This window comes from Amblyomma americanum, chromosome 1 (genome assembly GCF_052857255.1).
Source record: "Amblyomma americanum isolate KBUSLIRL-KWMA chromosome 1, ASM5285725v1, whole genome shotgun sequence".
Taxonomy (NCBI): Eukaryota; Metazoa; Arthropoda; class Arachnida; order Ixodida; family Ixodidae; genus Amblyomma; species Amblyomma americanum.
In genome coordinates, this window is record NC_135497.1 from 28,098,193 (window position 1) to 28,110,366 (window position 12,174).

General features: G+C 47.4%; 1 protein-coding gene across 3 annotated transcripts in view; it reads right to left on the minus strand.

Annotated features, from left to right (window-relative positions):
- The window catches only part of LOC144112093 (coiled-coil domain-containing protein 125-like), a 52,453-nt gene that overhangs the window by 25,131 nt on the left and 15,148 nt on the right, over nucleotides 1–12,174 (minus strand). For all 3 annotated transcript variants that reach the window (XR_013310197.1, XR_013310196.1, XM_077645174.1), the window contains exons 2-3: nucleotides 8,718–8,824; nucleotides 8,246–8,573 (exon numbers count right to left, since the gene is read on the minus strand). Coding sequence is in view for 1 of the 3 variants with exons in the window: in XM_077645174.1 (XP_077501300.1) it covers nucleotides 8,246–8,573; nucleotides 8,718–8,824 (435 nt within the window). In the remaining 2 variants the exon portion in view is untranslated. The remainder of the gene's footprint in view (nucleotides 1–8,245; nucleotides 8,574–8,717; nucleotides 8,825–12,174) is intronic.

Below are 12,174 nucleotides of genomic sequence, written 5' to 3' on the forward strand. Positions count from 1 at the left end.
TACAACAAACGACGTATGAGCAGTGATATTAAGCGTTTTTAGCGCACCGCGCATACAAAAAATTGTTCAGTCTCTATACGCTGTCCATAGACTTCTGTCTGTAAAGTCTATAGACTCTCTATAGGCGAACCCTACAGAACAGTCCGTAGGCAATACAAAGACCATAGACAGCTCTATAGACAATTGTGGAGAACCTGTTTCCCCCCCTCTATTTCGACGCAGCCCATCTTCACAATCGTGCGTCAGGACAGCACCGGCTGGGCGAGAATCGAAAACAGCGACGGGAGTGTCACCTCGTAGGCTACGCGGAATTCTGCGGAACCGGAGAGGGTCTCTTCGGAATCCGGCCAGCGTCGTGAGCGGTTGCAGCCGCACGCTCTCGTCACCTCCCGCGGCTGGCGCACGGGGATCCGTCATGCCTTGCCGCTGGATTTCTGGTTCCAGGCAGCGAAGCGAGCGCAGAAAACGCGTGCTATCGTCACCTTCCCCAGCAAGTGCTCGGGGATGGCTTTGCCCCAAGAATGCGGCGCGCACGGGAAAACCCGGACGCCATTGCCGGCGCATACAAACGTTCACCGCATATACATCGGAAGTCGTGCCCCTGCCCCAGCCGGTAAATCGGAAGTCCTTCTTACGTAGCCTTCTATTAACGAGGAATGCCTCGTTGATGTTTTGTAGCTAGCTGGCCCGCTCTGTGTATTAATTGCAAGTGTCATAAATAGCATATGAGTGTTAACGCTGTGTCGTCCCTCCCTTTGTTCACTCGAGCACGAACCCCTCCGCGGTTAGCGAGCGGAAACGCTGCATCCGCGGTGTGGGAGTGTGGACGGGGGGGGGGGGGGTGCAGTCCCCCCATATAGATTTATGGCCATACACTTTTAGTGGACTTTTGTCTATAGACTATGAGCAGACAAAAATATCTATAGGAAGGTAATAGAGTCTATAAGAAGTCTATAGACTGTCTATAGACCATTTTTATAAGGACGGAGACGTATTAGCCGAGACGTGCACCGGTTTACCGGACGTCTCCTGCGCACGCGCAGTGACGTGGGTGGGACCAGGCGCGGCCACTGCGCGTGCGCAGCCGGCGTCCGGTAAACCGGTATAGGTGTCCGCTAATACGTCTCCGCCGCGCCAGGATCGAACCCGCGTCTTTCGGGTCTGCAGCCCAGTACCATAACCACTGAGTCACCGCGGTGGCCCAATAGCTGGCTCATGTGTACATCAGGCCGTGATCTAACGACTGGCAGTCGACCGAGATCCGGCTATGAAAATTTCTTATATACTCGACAAAGGAGTCTCAGGTGTGGCAGCCTGGAAGGAGGTTTGGGTTCGTAAAGAATGTTCTTCTCGGCTACTTTTAGAAGCCGTGCTAATATTTAGTGCGTATGGGCACAGCCACATCGCTACTGTGCTCTTGAGGAGCTCTCAAGATGGCGGAAGTCAGCGCGAGTAAGCTTCACAGTGGCACTAAAAAACGTAAAGGAATTCAAGTACGTACTGTTGGGGACAGGAGTATCCAGGATGCGGCTTCGACGGCCGGAGCAAGCTAAACTGCATTGCTGCGCTATCTAGCGATCACTCGTCTGGTTCGAGATCAAGCAGAAGCGAACGCGCGTCCTATAGCTCCTCCTCGATCTCGAGCCATACGAGTCATCGCTAGATGGCGCAGCGATGCAGTTTCGCCTGAGTGAGTTGACAGCCGTGCGGTGCGGACGCTTGTCTCGGTGCACTTCGGATTACGCGTGGTGACCGGGACCTGACGGACGGACGACTGCGAGAGCGCGTGACTACAAGTCGATGAGTTATTTCCTTTAATATTTTGAGAGCTTAGGTTTAGGCTAGTTTTAGATCTAGGCTAGTTAGGTGAAGTGCTCGCGAAAGAGCAGCTCAGTGACCTAACGGCCGGGCCTTTTCCGGCTGACAGCTATAGATCTGCAGGGCTCACTTGTGAGCCAGGTAGTTAGTATTCCTTTAGTTCGTAGAAGACAGGTAGTTAGTATTCCTTTCTAGGTGATTGGCTTTAGCGGTAGGCAGAATTTTATTTGAGCACGTGGTTGCGAGTGGTTTTTTTTCTTTTCTAGCATTTTGTGGTAGGAATAATAGAGCACTGCTAAGATGGTCAAGCAACTGAAGGTTAAATGCAAGGAGTGTGAGACGGTGAATCTGAAAGAAACGCGGTTCGAATCTGTAGAGGAAGCCGAAGGCGCGGATTTTATGTGCAAATGATGCGTATTAGGTGCACGCCTGGACAGGGCTGACGAAGCAAACACCAGCCTAGCGCTACGTATGGATGCCCTAGAAAAAGAGCTGCAGGTAGAGAGGGCAGAGAAGCGCAAACTCCAAGAGCAGCTTAGTGAATTGTTGAACGCAAAAATGGCTGACGCCGCCAAACGAAGCGACATTGGCGCACATTCCAGCGCCAGCCACGATGATGGGGCCTGCGCTGGCATGGACAGTGATAAATAGTTAGGTCAGGCGGGTTCAGACAGGAACAGCTACGCGCACGTGGCAGCTAGGAAGACTGGAGGAGATAGAGAGAAGGGGAACAAGCTAACTTCCAGGAATGAGGTCGCAGCCACAGATAAGAGGCGGCATAATAAACCAGAAGTTAGGATGGAGGAAGGGAATACCCAAGTGCTTATCGGTGGTGACTAAAATATGAGTAGATGCAAAAGAACTATAATGGAGCGGGTAGCAGTCGGGGCATTCCCAGGCAGGAAAACGGACACAGTACTGAGAGAAACAAAAAACGAACTTTCTAAGAATGTTGAAGAGCGCAATTTGGTAGTGATAGCGGCGGGACTAAATGATGTCTTGTATGGTGAAGCCGCAAAAGTAGTGGAAAGATTAGCGGAGGGAGTTGACGATTTAGGGGCGATAGCTCAGCAAGTCCAGATCATGGTGTGCACAGTGCCGGAAGTGCAATGACGGAACGGAGAAATTGCCAAGGACGTTGTGGCTGTTAATCGGGAGATATGGAAGTTAAGCCAGGAGAAAGGCTTTGAAGTGGCAGACATAAACAGGGAAGTGCATAGAGCAGGCTTTGGCGGAGGCTTTACACGAGATGGCATCCACTTTAATAGAAGGCTAGGAGCCAAGATCGGGTGGCGCCTGGCAGGCCGGGCAGTAGCTTTTTTAGGGGGTCCACTGCGGCTCAGGGCATAGGGGTAGGTATAGAAGCAAAGTAGAAAGTGTAGCAATGAAGGCTGACGCCAATAAAATGGCCACTAAGAGGTCCAGGAAGAAAACTACAAAAAGAAATTTAACACTAGGATCAGGTACATAAACATGCAAGGCGGTAGAAAGAGAGCGAAGTGGTTAGAGATAGAACAGCAGTTGAAGGACGAAGAAGTAGGTGTATACGCGCTATGCGAGACACATCTCAGGGATCTAGAAGACCCACCATTTATTGATGGCTACGTCTGGGAAGGGAGCAACAGAACAACAACGGAGAGGAAGGGAGGAGGAGTACGTATGCTGATACATCAAGGAACAAATTGGCAAAGAATAAAGTCAACTTGCAAAGAACATGTCTGGGTATCGGGTACAATTGCCGGTAAAAGGACATGGTTAGGAGTAGTTTATTTAGGGACAGGCGACAAATGCAGGCAAGAGAACACGGATCTCAAGGTTCTTCTCTAGGACCGTTATTATTCAACTTATACGTGAACGACCTCGGATTCCTAAATTTAAACTCCAAGTTGTACCAATTTGCTGACGACACCGCACTGGTAATGGCACATTCCAGTTTGGAAGAAGCCTCATTCGCTCTTCAATCGGATGTTCATAAGTTTATGAACTGGTACAAGAATAATTACATTTTTCCAAATAGCTCAAAAACAAAGCTCATGTGTTTTCACAATCCCCACAAAAAACTGGATGTGCTACAGCCAATATTTCTACACGTTGAAAAATGCCACAACTGTCTATGTGTCCCACTTGAATACAGTAATAATGTCCGGTACTTAGGCATTGAATTTGATCCTACCTTGTCGTGGAGTAACCATGTGAATTTTATTTGTAAAAAGCTACGAACTGTTGCAGCACAGATGTATCATATAAAAAGCTGCACAACTGTCAACATAAGAAGAATGGTATACCAGTCCTTGGGGGAAGCACAGTTACGGCATGGCATTACACTGTACGGTTTTTGCTCAGGAACACTAAAAGAGAAAATTACCAGCGTAATTTATAAATGTGTTCAAAATGTTTTGTATGGTGTGCTATTAGAGGGTAAAGAGAAAAAAGACCTGTATAGAGCAGGAGACCTACTACCATTTGAAGAATTCAAGAGATATACTATCTATACCAGGTTCTATTACGACAATATGTTTAAGTCAGAGAAGCCTCAAAGCAAGTTCACCTTAAGAAACATAGAACGATTCAGCGTCCCCAGAATTTATACGAATTATGGCAAACGGTGCAGAGCTTACTATGTGCCTGCATTATTCAATAAACTATCCGATGTCGAGATCAGCCATACATCGATAAAAAAGGTAAAGCGAGTACTAAAGGATGTTTTCCTTAAAAATCTATAAAAAGGTTTGCACCTTAACATTACATGCTGTATATGTGTTACGTTGTATATTTCCACATTCACTATTTCATTTTCTTTATTCAAGTGTCTAGATGTGTAATTATATATATTAGCCTTTTTACTTTGTTTTTTTTTATGGAATTTCCCCGTGTCGTAGAGAAGATGCAGTATCTGTGTATGCTTGCCCAATTCTTTAGTTACTAACAAAATTCAATCTGTCCACAGACTAACGATGATGACATGTCGCGCATGTGTACAAAAACTGTGAATGATCTTGTGCTTTAATCAAAAATTTCCGCTGTCCAGATAGCGACGACGGTAACATGTGCTCTTGTTTTTTTGTTGTACTTTGATAAGATTGTCAAGCCAGTGATTTCGTTCTAGGAAGGTACCGAGAAAACATGTGTATTTCGCAGGCTGCCGGCACCGCAGACAAGCACAACAGTGCTTAAGCGGTGCGGGAATGTACGCTTTGTAAACAGTTGGACAAAATAAAACATTATTATTATTATTATTATTATTATTATTATTATTATTATTATTATTATTAATTAAGAGTTTCAATGACGATATAAAGCAGTTTGGAAAAGGTCCCAATATTATTCTGTTGGGGGACATGAATGGCCACATCGAGGATCTGGATGGATACACAGATTATAACGGGAAGTTGATGCTAGACTTCTGTGAGCGACACAACCTAGCTATTGTAAATAGAGAAACTAAGTGTGAGGTACAAATCACGTGGGAATCCCGTAACAGGCAAACGACCATTGACTACTGCTTAATCTCGCAGGGGATGTATAGCACGCTCGCAATGATGGATATAGACGAAGAGGGGAAGTACAGCCTCGGAAGTGATGATAAGCGTATTAGTCTACAGTTTGGAGCCCTGCTCAAAAGAGAAATGAAGGGGAGTCAAAAAGTGTGCGCAAAATTAAATGACGAACAAATAGCGCAAATAGCGGCCTGCATAGAGGGAGCAATCGAGACACATCCTATGGAAAATTGGGATTATAATAAGTTAGAACTACTCATTAGTACAAAAATGAAACAAGTAAAATGAGTAAACCGCTAGAGAGGAAAGAGGAAGCCACGAAGTTGGTGGAATAAGGAAATTATGGAGGCCATCGAACAACGACGGTTGGCAACACGGGCAACACAGAGAAGCAAAGAGGGCGCAGTTATCTGAAGAGGAAATAGGCCGAAAATGGGTATCTTATTGACAAAAGAATCAGCAAGTGCAGGTCCTCGTCCAGGCTAAAATAAAGCAGTCCTCTGATCGCTGGCTGGCTGAAGTTCGCGATGCAACTAAAGGGGGGCCAAGAAAATTCTGGAACCATATAAGCTGGCTGGGCAAAGCGAATCACAGAAAGCAGGAACCGATTCACAATGCCGAGGGAAAATGTTTAGAGGGAGATGACACCGTGAACTACATTTCATCAGTTATAGCTGAGTCATTTAAGAAAGACGATAGAGTAATCACCCCAAATGAGGGAGCAACACAGGACAGCACAATAGGAAACAAGCGTGGAACTGACAATTATAGAACTTGGCCCAAGAGGCAAGGAAACGCTGATAAAAGTATTGGAGGCAATCATAACGAATCAGCAGATTCCGCACAGCTGGACACAGAGTAAAATGAATTTGATTTATCAAGGAAAAGGCAATAAGACGAACATAAAATCCTTCCGACCGATTACGACAACATCAGTTACATACAGGCTGGCGATGCAGGCGGTGAAAATAAAAATGCAGTCATGGGTAGAAAGTAATAGAATACTCGGAGAACCTCAGAACGGGTTCAGAAGTGGTAGGCGCTTAGATGATTGCCTGTTCGTGCTTACCCAGTGCATAGAAATAGCTAAGGCGGAAAACAGACCTCTGCATTTAGCCTTCTTGGACATAAGCGGTGCATACGACAACGTGAACAGGAAACTCCTGTAGAACATATTAAAAGGTGAAGGTATCAGTCATGAGGTAATTAATTTTCTACAGGAAACATATCGAGAAAATGAAGTTGAAATAACATGGGAAGGAATTAAGAGTACAACTATCCAGATACACAAAGGATAAGGCAAGGTTGTCATCTATCACCGCTGCTGTTCATGTTTTATATGATAAGTATGGAAAGAAGGCTACAAGGAAGCAATCTAGGTTATGATCTGTCATACACATTAGGCGGAAAGGTTGTTGAGCAACGACTACCGGGTTTAATGTATGCGGACGATATTCTACTGTTAGCAGATAGCCAGGACGATTTGCAAACTTTGGTGAATTGCTGTGGAGACGAAGCAGACAGTCTAGGTTTCAGTTTTAGCGCAACTAAGTCAGATGTGATGGTTTTCAACGGCACAACTGATCAGAAGCTTAGAGTACAAGGCCATGAAATACCCCAAGTGGCCGTATACAAATATCTCGGGGTATGGGTAAACAACGGGCATATGTACACGGAAAAGCACGAACAGTCTCTCATAGCAAAAGGGCGAACAGATGCCGGGATAATGAAACATAGGGCATTGTGGGGGTACAACTGGTATGAAGTCCTCAGAGGTATTTGGAAAGGAATAATGGTGCCGGGGCTTATTTTCGGGAATGCGGTTCTATGCTTAAGGGCTGAAGTTCATTCGCGTTTAGAAGCAAATCAGAGAACTGTTTGATGATTAGCACTAGGTGCCCACGGGAAAATCACAAACGAGGCAGTACAGGGGGATATGGGCTGGGCACGTTCGAAGCACGGGAAGCTCAGAGTAAAGTACTATACGAAGAACGCCTGAGGAAATTGGATGATAACAGGTGGGCAGCTAAGGTATTTAAATACCTGTACAGAAAGAGCTTTGACACACAGTTGCGGAAACGAACTAGAATGCTGGCCAGTAAGTTTGCCAGAGATGAGGAAGGAGAAAGAAAGAGCATTAAACGACAGGTTAAAAACGCCGAAGGTAAAAATTGGATAGATTCAATGGAAAAGAAGAATAGTGTAGAACTATATCGATGCTGAAAAAGGCGGATCAGAAAGGAAACGTTTTATGATAACTCAAGAGGCAGTGCCCTCCTCTTTGAAGCTAGGTCAGGGTGTCATAGAACGCACAGCTACAGAAAAAAATTTAACGAAGAAGATGACACATGTGCAGTGTGTGGTAAATCTGAAGAAACAATAGAACACCTCATCCTAAAATGCGATGGTGTCCATACCGATGTCGATGCAGGCACAGTCAGTCTTCCTGAGGTCTTAGGGTTTAGAGATAACAATAGTCATGTAAATAAATCTGCGGTGGAAATCAGCAAAAAGCGATTGGAGGATTGGTGGTGCAAAAGCAGAGAGGTAACATAAGTTTTAAAGTGTAGGAAGACGTTTTTTTTAAAGGAAATGGCGAATTGCATTAACAAATTACAGCAGAGTAAACAAAAATAAAGGAAAAAAACTGAGCATAGTGGCAGCAACCACTTCCCCGTTTCAAAGGGGACGCTCCTACCTTCCATCCATCCAGCCTGTTCCGGCCGTCGAAGCCGTGTCCTGGATACTTCTGTCCCCAATAGTACATTTCAACACGCCGCAGAAACACCTATTAGCGCTAGTGACGGTGAAATTGACACCGGTTTGAGTGGTGAAGGCTCTAGCTTTCATGTGTGGGGATTACCCAGCCAGAGTGGAAACGCCGCACATTTCCGGACACCGCATCCTGAACTGAAAGAATGGGGCCTCACCCTGTGCCGTGTAGGTGAGCCTGCGGAGGGCCTCGGCCTGTTCGCGCAGCTTGCGCTGCTGGTCGCCGTTCTCCTCCATGAGGCTGTTGAGCTTGTCCAGCCAAGTCTGCTGGCTGCGACGCAGGTGCTCCTCCATGCACTGCAGCTCGTACTGCAGGCTGTTAAGCTCCTTGAGCAGCTCCGCGCACTGGCGATGGCTGCGGCGCGTGCCCTCCTCCTTCTCCTCACTGACGCGCACCAGTTGCTTGAGCAGGATGTGCGCCGCCAGGTACTTGGCGTTGAGAAGCCGCCGGCAGATGTCCAGCTCGCTCTGCAGCGAGCTCACCACCTGTGCAGCGATCCCACATGCTCAGTGGCTGTTCTCCAAGTGTTAACGGTCCGGGCAGAGGCCCGGGATGCTGCGCACGAAAACAAAGGCCGCACAGCATTTATGCTAGACGCGCACGTTACGGTGCATATTTTCGAGACCTACCTCGTCGCCCGACTGGCCAGAGGCATCCAGGCAGCGCCCGGTCGCTGCTGAGTGTGAGGAGGTCTCCTCTGCGCACACGTGTGCCGCACTTGAAGCACACAACTTCTCTGCAAAAATAAGCAGCACCATCGGGAAACTGAAGAGTTTGAATGTCCTAGAGCCTTGTAAATTCCGCTATTATCTGTGGCGCTTTGATAATAGCCCGCGCTTAAAGGTCTACTTGACAGAAACTTTACTTCGGCTACTTTTAAAGCGAAAGCTTTACTACTCTTATGTTCCATAGCGCGGAAAGAACTCAGCGGACAAACACAAGCGCCAACTTCCACTAAGGCTTTATTTGGTGCACACAGAATTTATACATGAAGAAAAAAACGATACGTGTCAGATTAGACAAGATTTGTGAACAACAACCTTGAAAAGCAAATGCAACACGTTTCACCGTAAAAATGCCATATATTTCTTTGTCAGCGACAATGACGGACTGCTGACGCAGCTTTCAGGTCCAGCTCTTTCGATTGCGGCGGCTTCAATAATTACTCTTGTTAATCTATCTGCATTTCTGCCAATCACCTCGCATTCGTTAAAACTAGGCTTGCATTTATGAGCACGACAGTGCCGTGCCAAATTGCTGAAACCGCCATCCTTAACTTCCATATGGTGCTCGCTTAACCGCTCATTAAGGCATCTGCCTGACTGCCCAATGTATACGCCTTGCCGCATGAAAACGCAGCTTTTTCTAGCTTGTTCGGCGTGTGTTCCTATGACCTTGAACCGAGGAGAACCACGTGATGTCGCCGAGCCGCAGCTGTGCCGAAATCGATAAAGAACGGGAGCTTCGAACGCAAAGGAAAGGCGCATAATTGGCCCCCTGGGAAAGTGGACGCCTCAGTCGCACTTTAAACTACGTGGCGGTAGTAAGAGATGTGCGCTGCATGAGTTAGCACTGACAACGTTGTTGCAGAAACGCGGCACTGAAGCTATAGGCCGTCTACGTTCATTGTGTTCACTGGAGTTGGTGTTGACAACGTTCGAGACGCCGATGATTTTGATGAAAGAAAGGGTGCATAACAAGTTCCCTGGGTCAGTGGACGCCTCAATCGCGCTTTGAGGTATACGTGGCGGACGGGAGAGAGAGAGATATGTGGGCTGCATGCATTAGCGCTGACAACGTTGTGGCAGACACGCGGCACTGCAGCAAACGGCCGCAGCGTTCATTGGGTGACTAACCCCCCGCTATCGACCAATTATTTAATGCCACCTGCCAGGGTGGGCGCGCTGCCTATACAGTGTGCGCAGCGCAGTCAACGTTAAAGAGGCCAAGCCGCGTCTATACTTGGCCGATACACCACATGTAGCTTTCGCTCACTAAGCAGGTTCAGCAGTAGTTAAAGAGGCAGCACTTCTCATCGGTACGATGTTGTAAACGCGTTATCCATCCGTGGTCCTACGGTGGCCCGTTCTCACCAATGCAGCATAACCAATAATGGCGAGGCTATTCAGGAGCACATCCACCATTGGCCCGGTCATGCCCTGTATTCCCCAACATTGGCATAAAAAGCTGAACAACGTTCAGCGATGGCCAGTCATAAATAATGGCCCATCAACATCGCGTTCAGCCTGGTATACGCTGGCGAATATTGTCCGGGTAGTTGCTATGGCTAGCCATATATAGTGACATTATCGTGACATACGTCGGACAATGTTGTCATGACAATTTCGATAGGCTGTGAACATCAAACACACCTTGGTATAACTTGTTCAATATTACTCTGGCAGTTGGGATGGCTTCCCGACAAAGTATACACACTGGGCGGCGCTGCCCAATATTGCCCCACCGGTTACAATAGGTAGCCAGTGTAGCACACATATTGGGATGCGTTGGTCAATTATGTCCCACCGGTTAACGATGTTGCCGGTTGCGATGGGCCGCCACATTTGCATATATCCCGGCATACGTTGGTAAATACTGTCCCACCAATTCTGATGGCTCATCGACATTAATCATGGCACTACTTAGCCTGTGCGTGTGATGTCGCGCGAGCCACGTATTGCAATATTCTACTTCATAAACCGTGCAAACTAGATTTTCTTCCAAGGTGTTATAGCACGTGATCGCTCAAGCTGCTGGAAGATCATTACAGCCCCAAGAGCTCGGCGATAGCGGAGCGCTGTAAATTTAGCCGACGTGTTCAGAATGAACATATGTGTCTAAGAGCCGCCGCGGTGGCTGAGTGGTTACGGCGCCCGGCTGCCGGCCCGAAAGACGCGGGTTCGATCCCGGCCGCGGCGGTCGAATTTCGATGGAGGCGAAATTCTAGAGGCCCGTGTACTGTGCGATGTCAGTGCACGTTAAAGAACCCCAGGTGGTCGAAATTTCCGGAGCCCTTCACTACGGCGTCCCTCATAGCCTGAGTCGCTTTGGGACGTTAAACCCCCATAAACCAAACCATATGTGTCCAAGACTTCATAGTAGAGTTGAAGCATTTGGCGAGGAAGTGCGAATACGGCGACTTTTTGCAAGATGCCCTGCGTGACAGGCTGGTTGCAGGCATACGCAATGAAGAGAGTCAGCGTGCCCTATTCGCCGCCGAGAAACTGACTTTCGAAGGTGCTTGCAAGATCGCACTCGACAGAGAACTAGCGGAACAGAACTCGGCGCTAATGCAAGCAGGGGACAAAGAGGCTTCGCTGAGCGTGGTCAACAGAGGTTCACTACGGAGGTCTAAAGAAGTTGAACAGAAGGAAGACAAATGCGGAAGGTGCGGCAGAGGACATTCGTCTGACGTGTTTTGGTACAGAAAATTTGTTTTCCGGAAATGTTCGAGAGAAGGACATCTTCAGAAAATGTGCCCGAACGTGAAAACTCGTTTCAGGAGAACGAATGCACTAGAATTACTGTTCTGATGAAGATGAGGAGCACGAAGTGTATCATTTCATGAACTCGAACTATTCCTGTTACTAAGTGAATGTGCAAGTTGAGGGGAAAGACTTGTGCATGCACATTGACACAGGGGCGGCCGTTACAATTGTGCCCGAGAGTGTATACGCGTCCCTTTTCCCGCATGTAAAATGCCAACCCTCCAAAATGTCTCTCCACACGTACGAGAAGGACGAAAGCGTCTTAAGGGTCAGTGTGAGGTCTTTGTGAGGTACAAAAATCAGTCAATTTACCACTGATAGTTGTCAAGGATAATGGCAAAAAACTTCCAGTGCTCCTGGGGGGGGGAATTGGCTAGAATGCCTAAAGCTTGACTGGCCGGAAAGTGGCCAAATTACATCTGAAGATTGGGTGCGAGCACTGAAAAAGAGCTACCCTTTCGTATTTACGAACGCACTAGGCACCATACTTAAGTTTGAAACGCAGATACTGCTGAAAGCTGGTTGCGCGCCAGTTTTCTGCCGCGCTAGACCACTTCCATTTGCTCTTCGACAGCGGGTTAGAGACCAGCTGAACAGC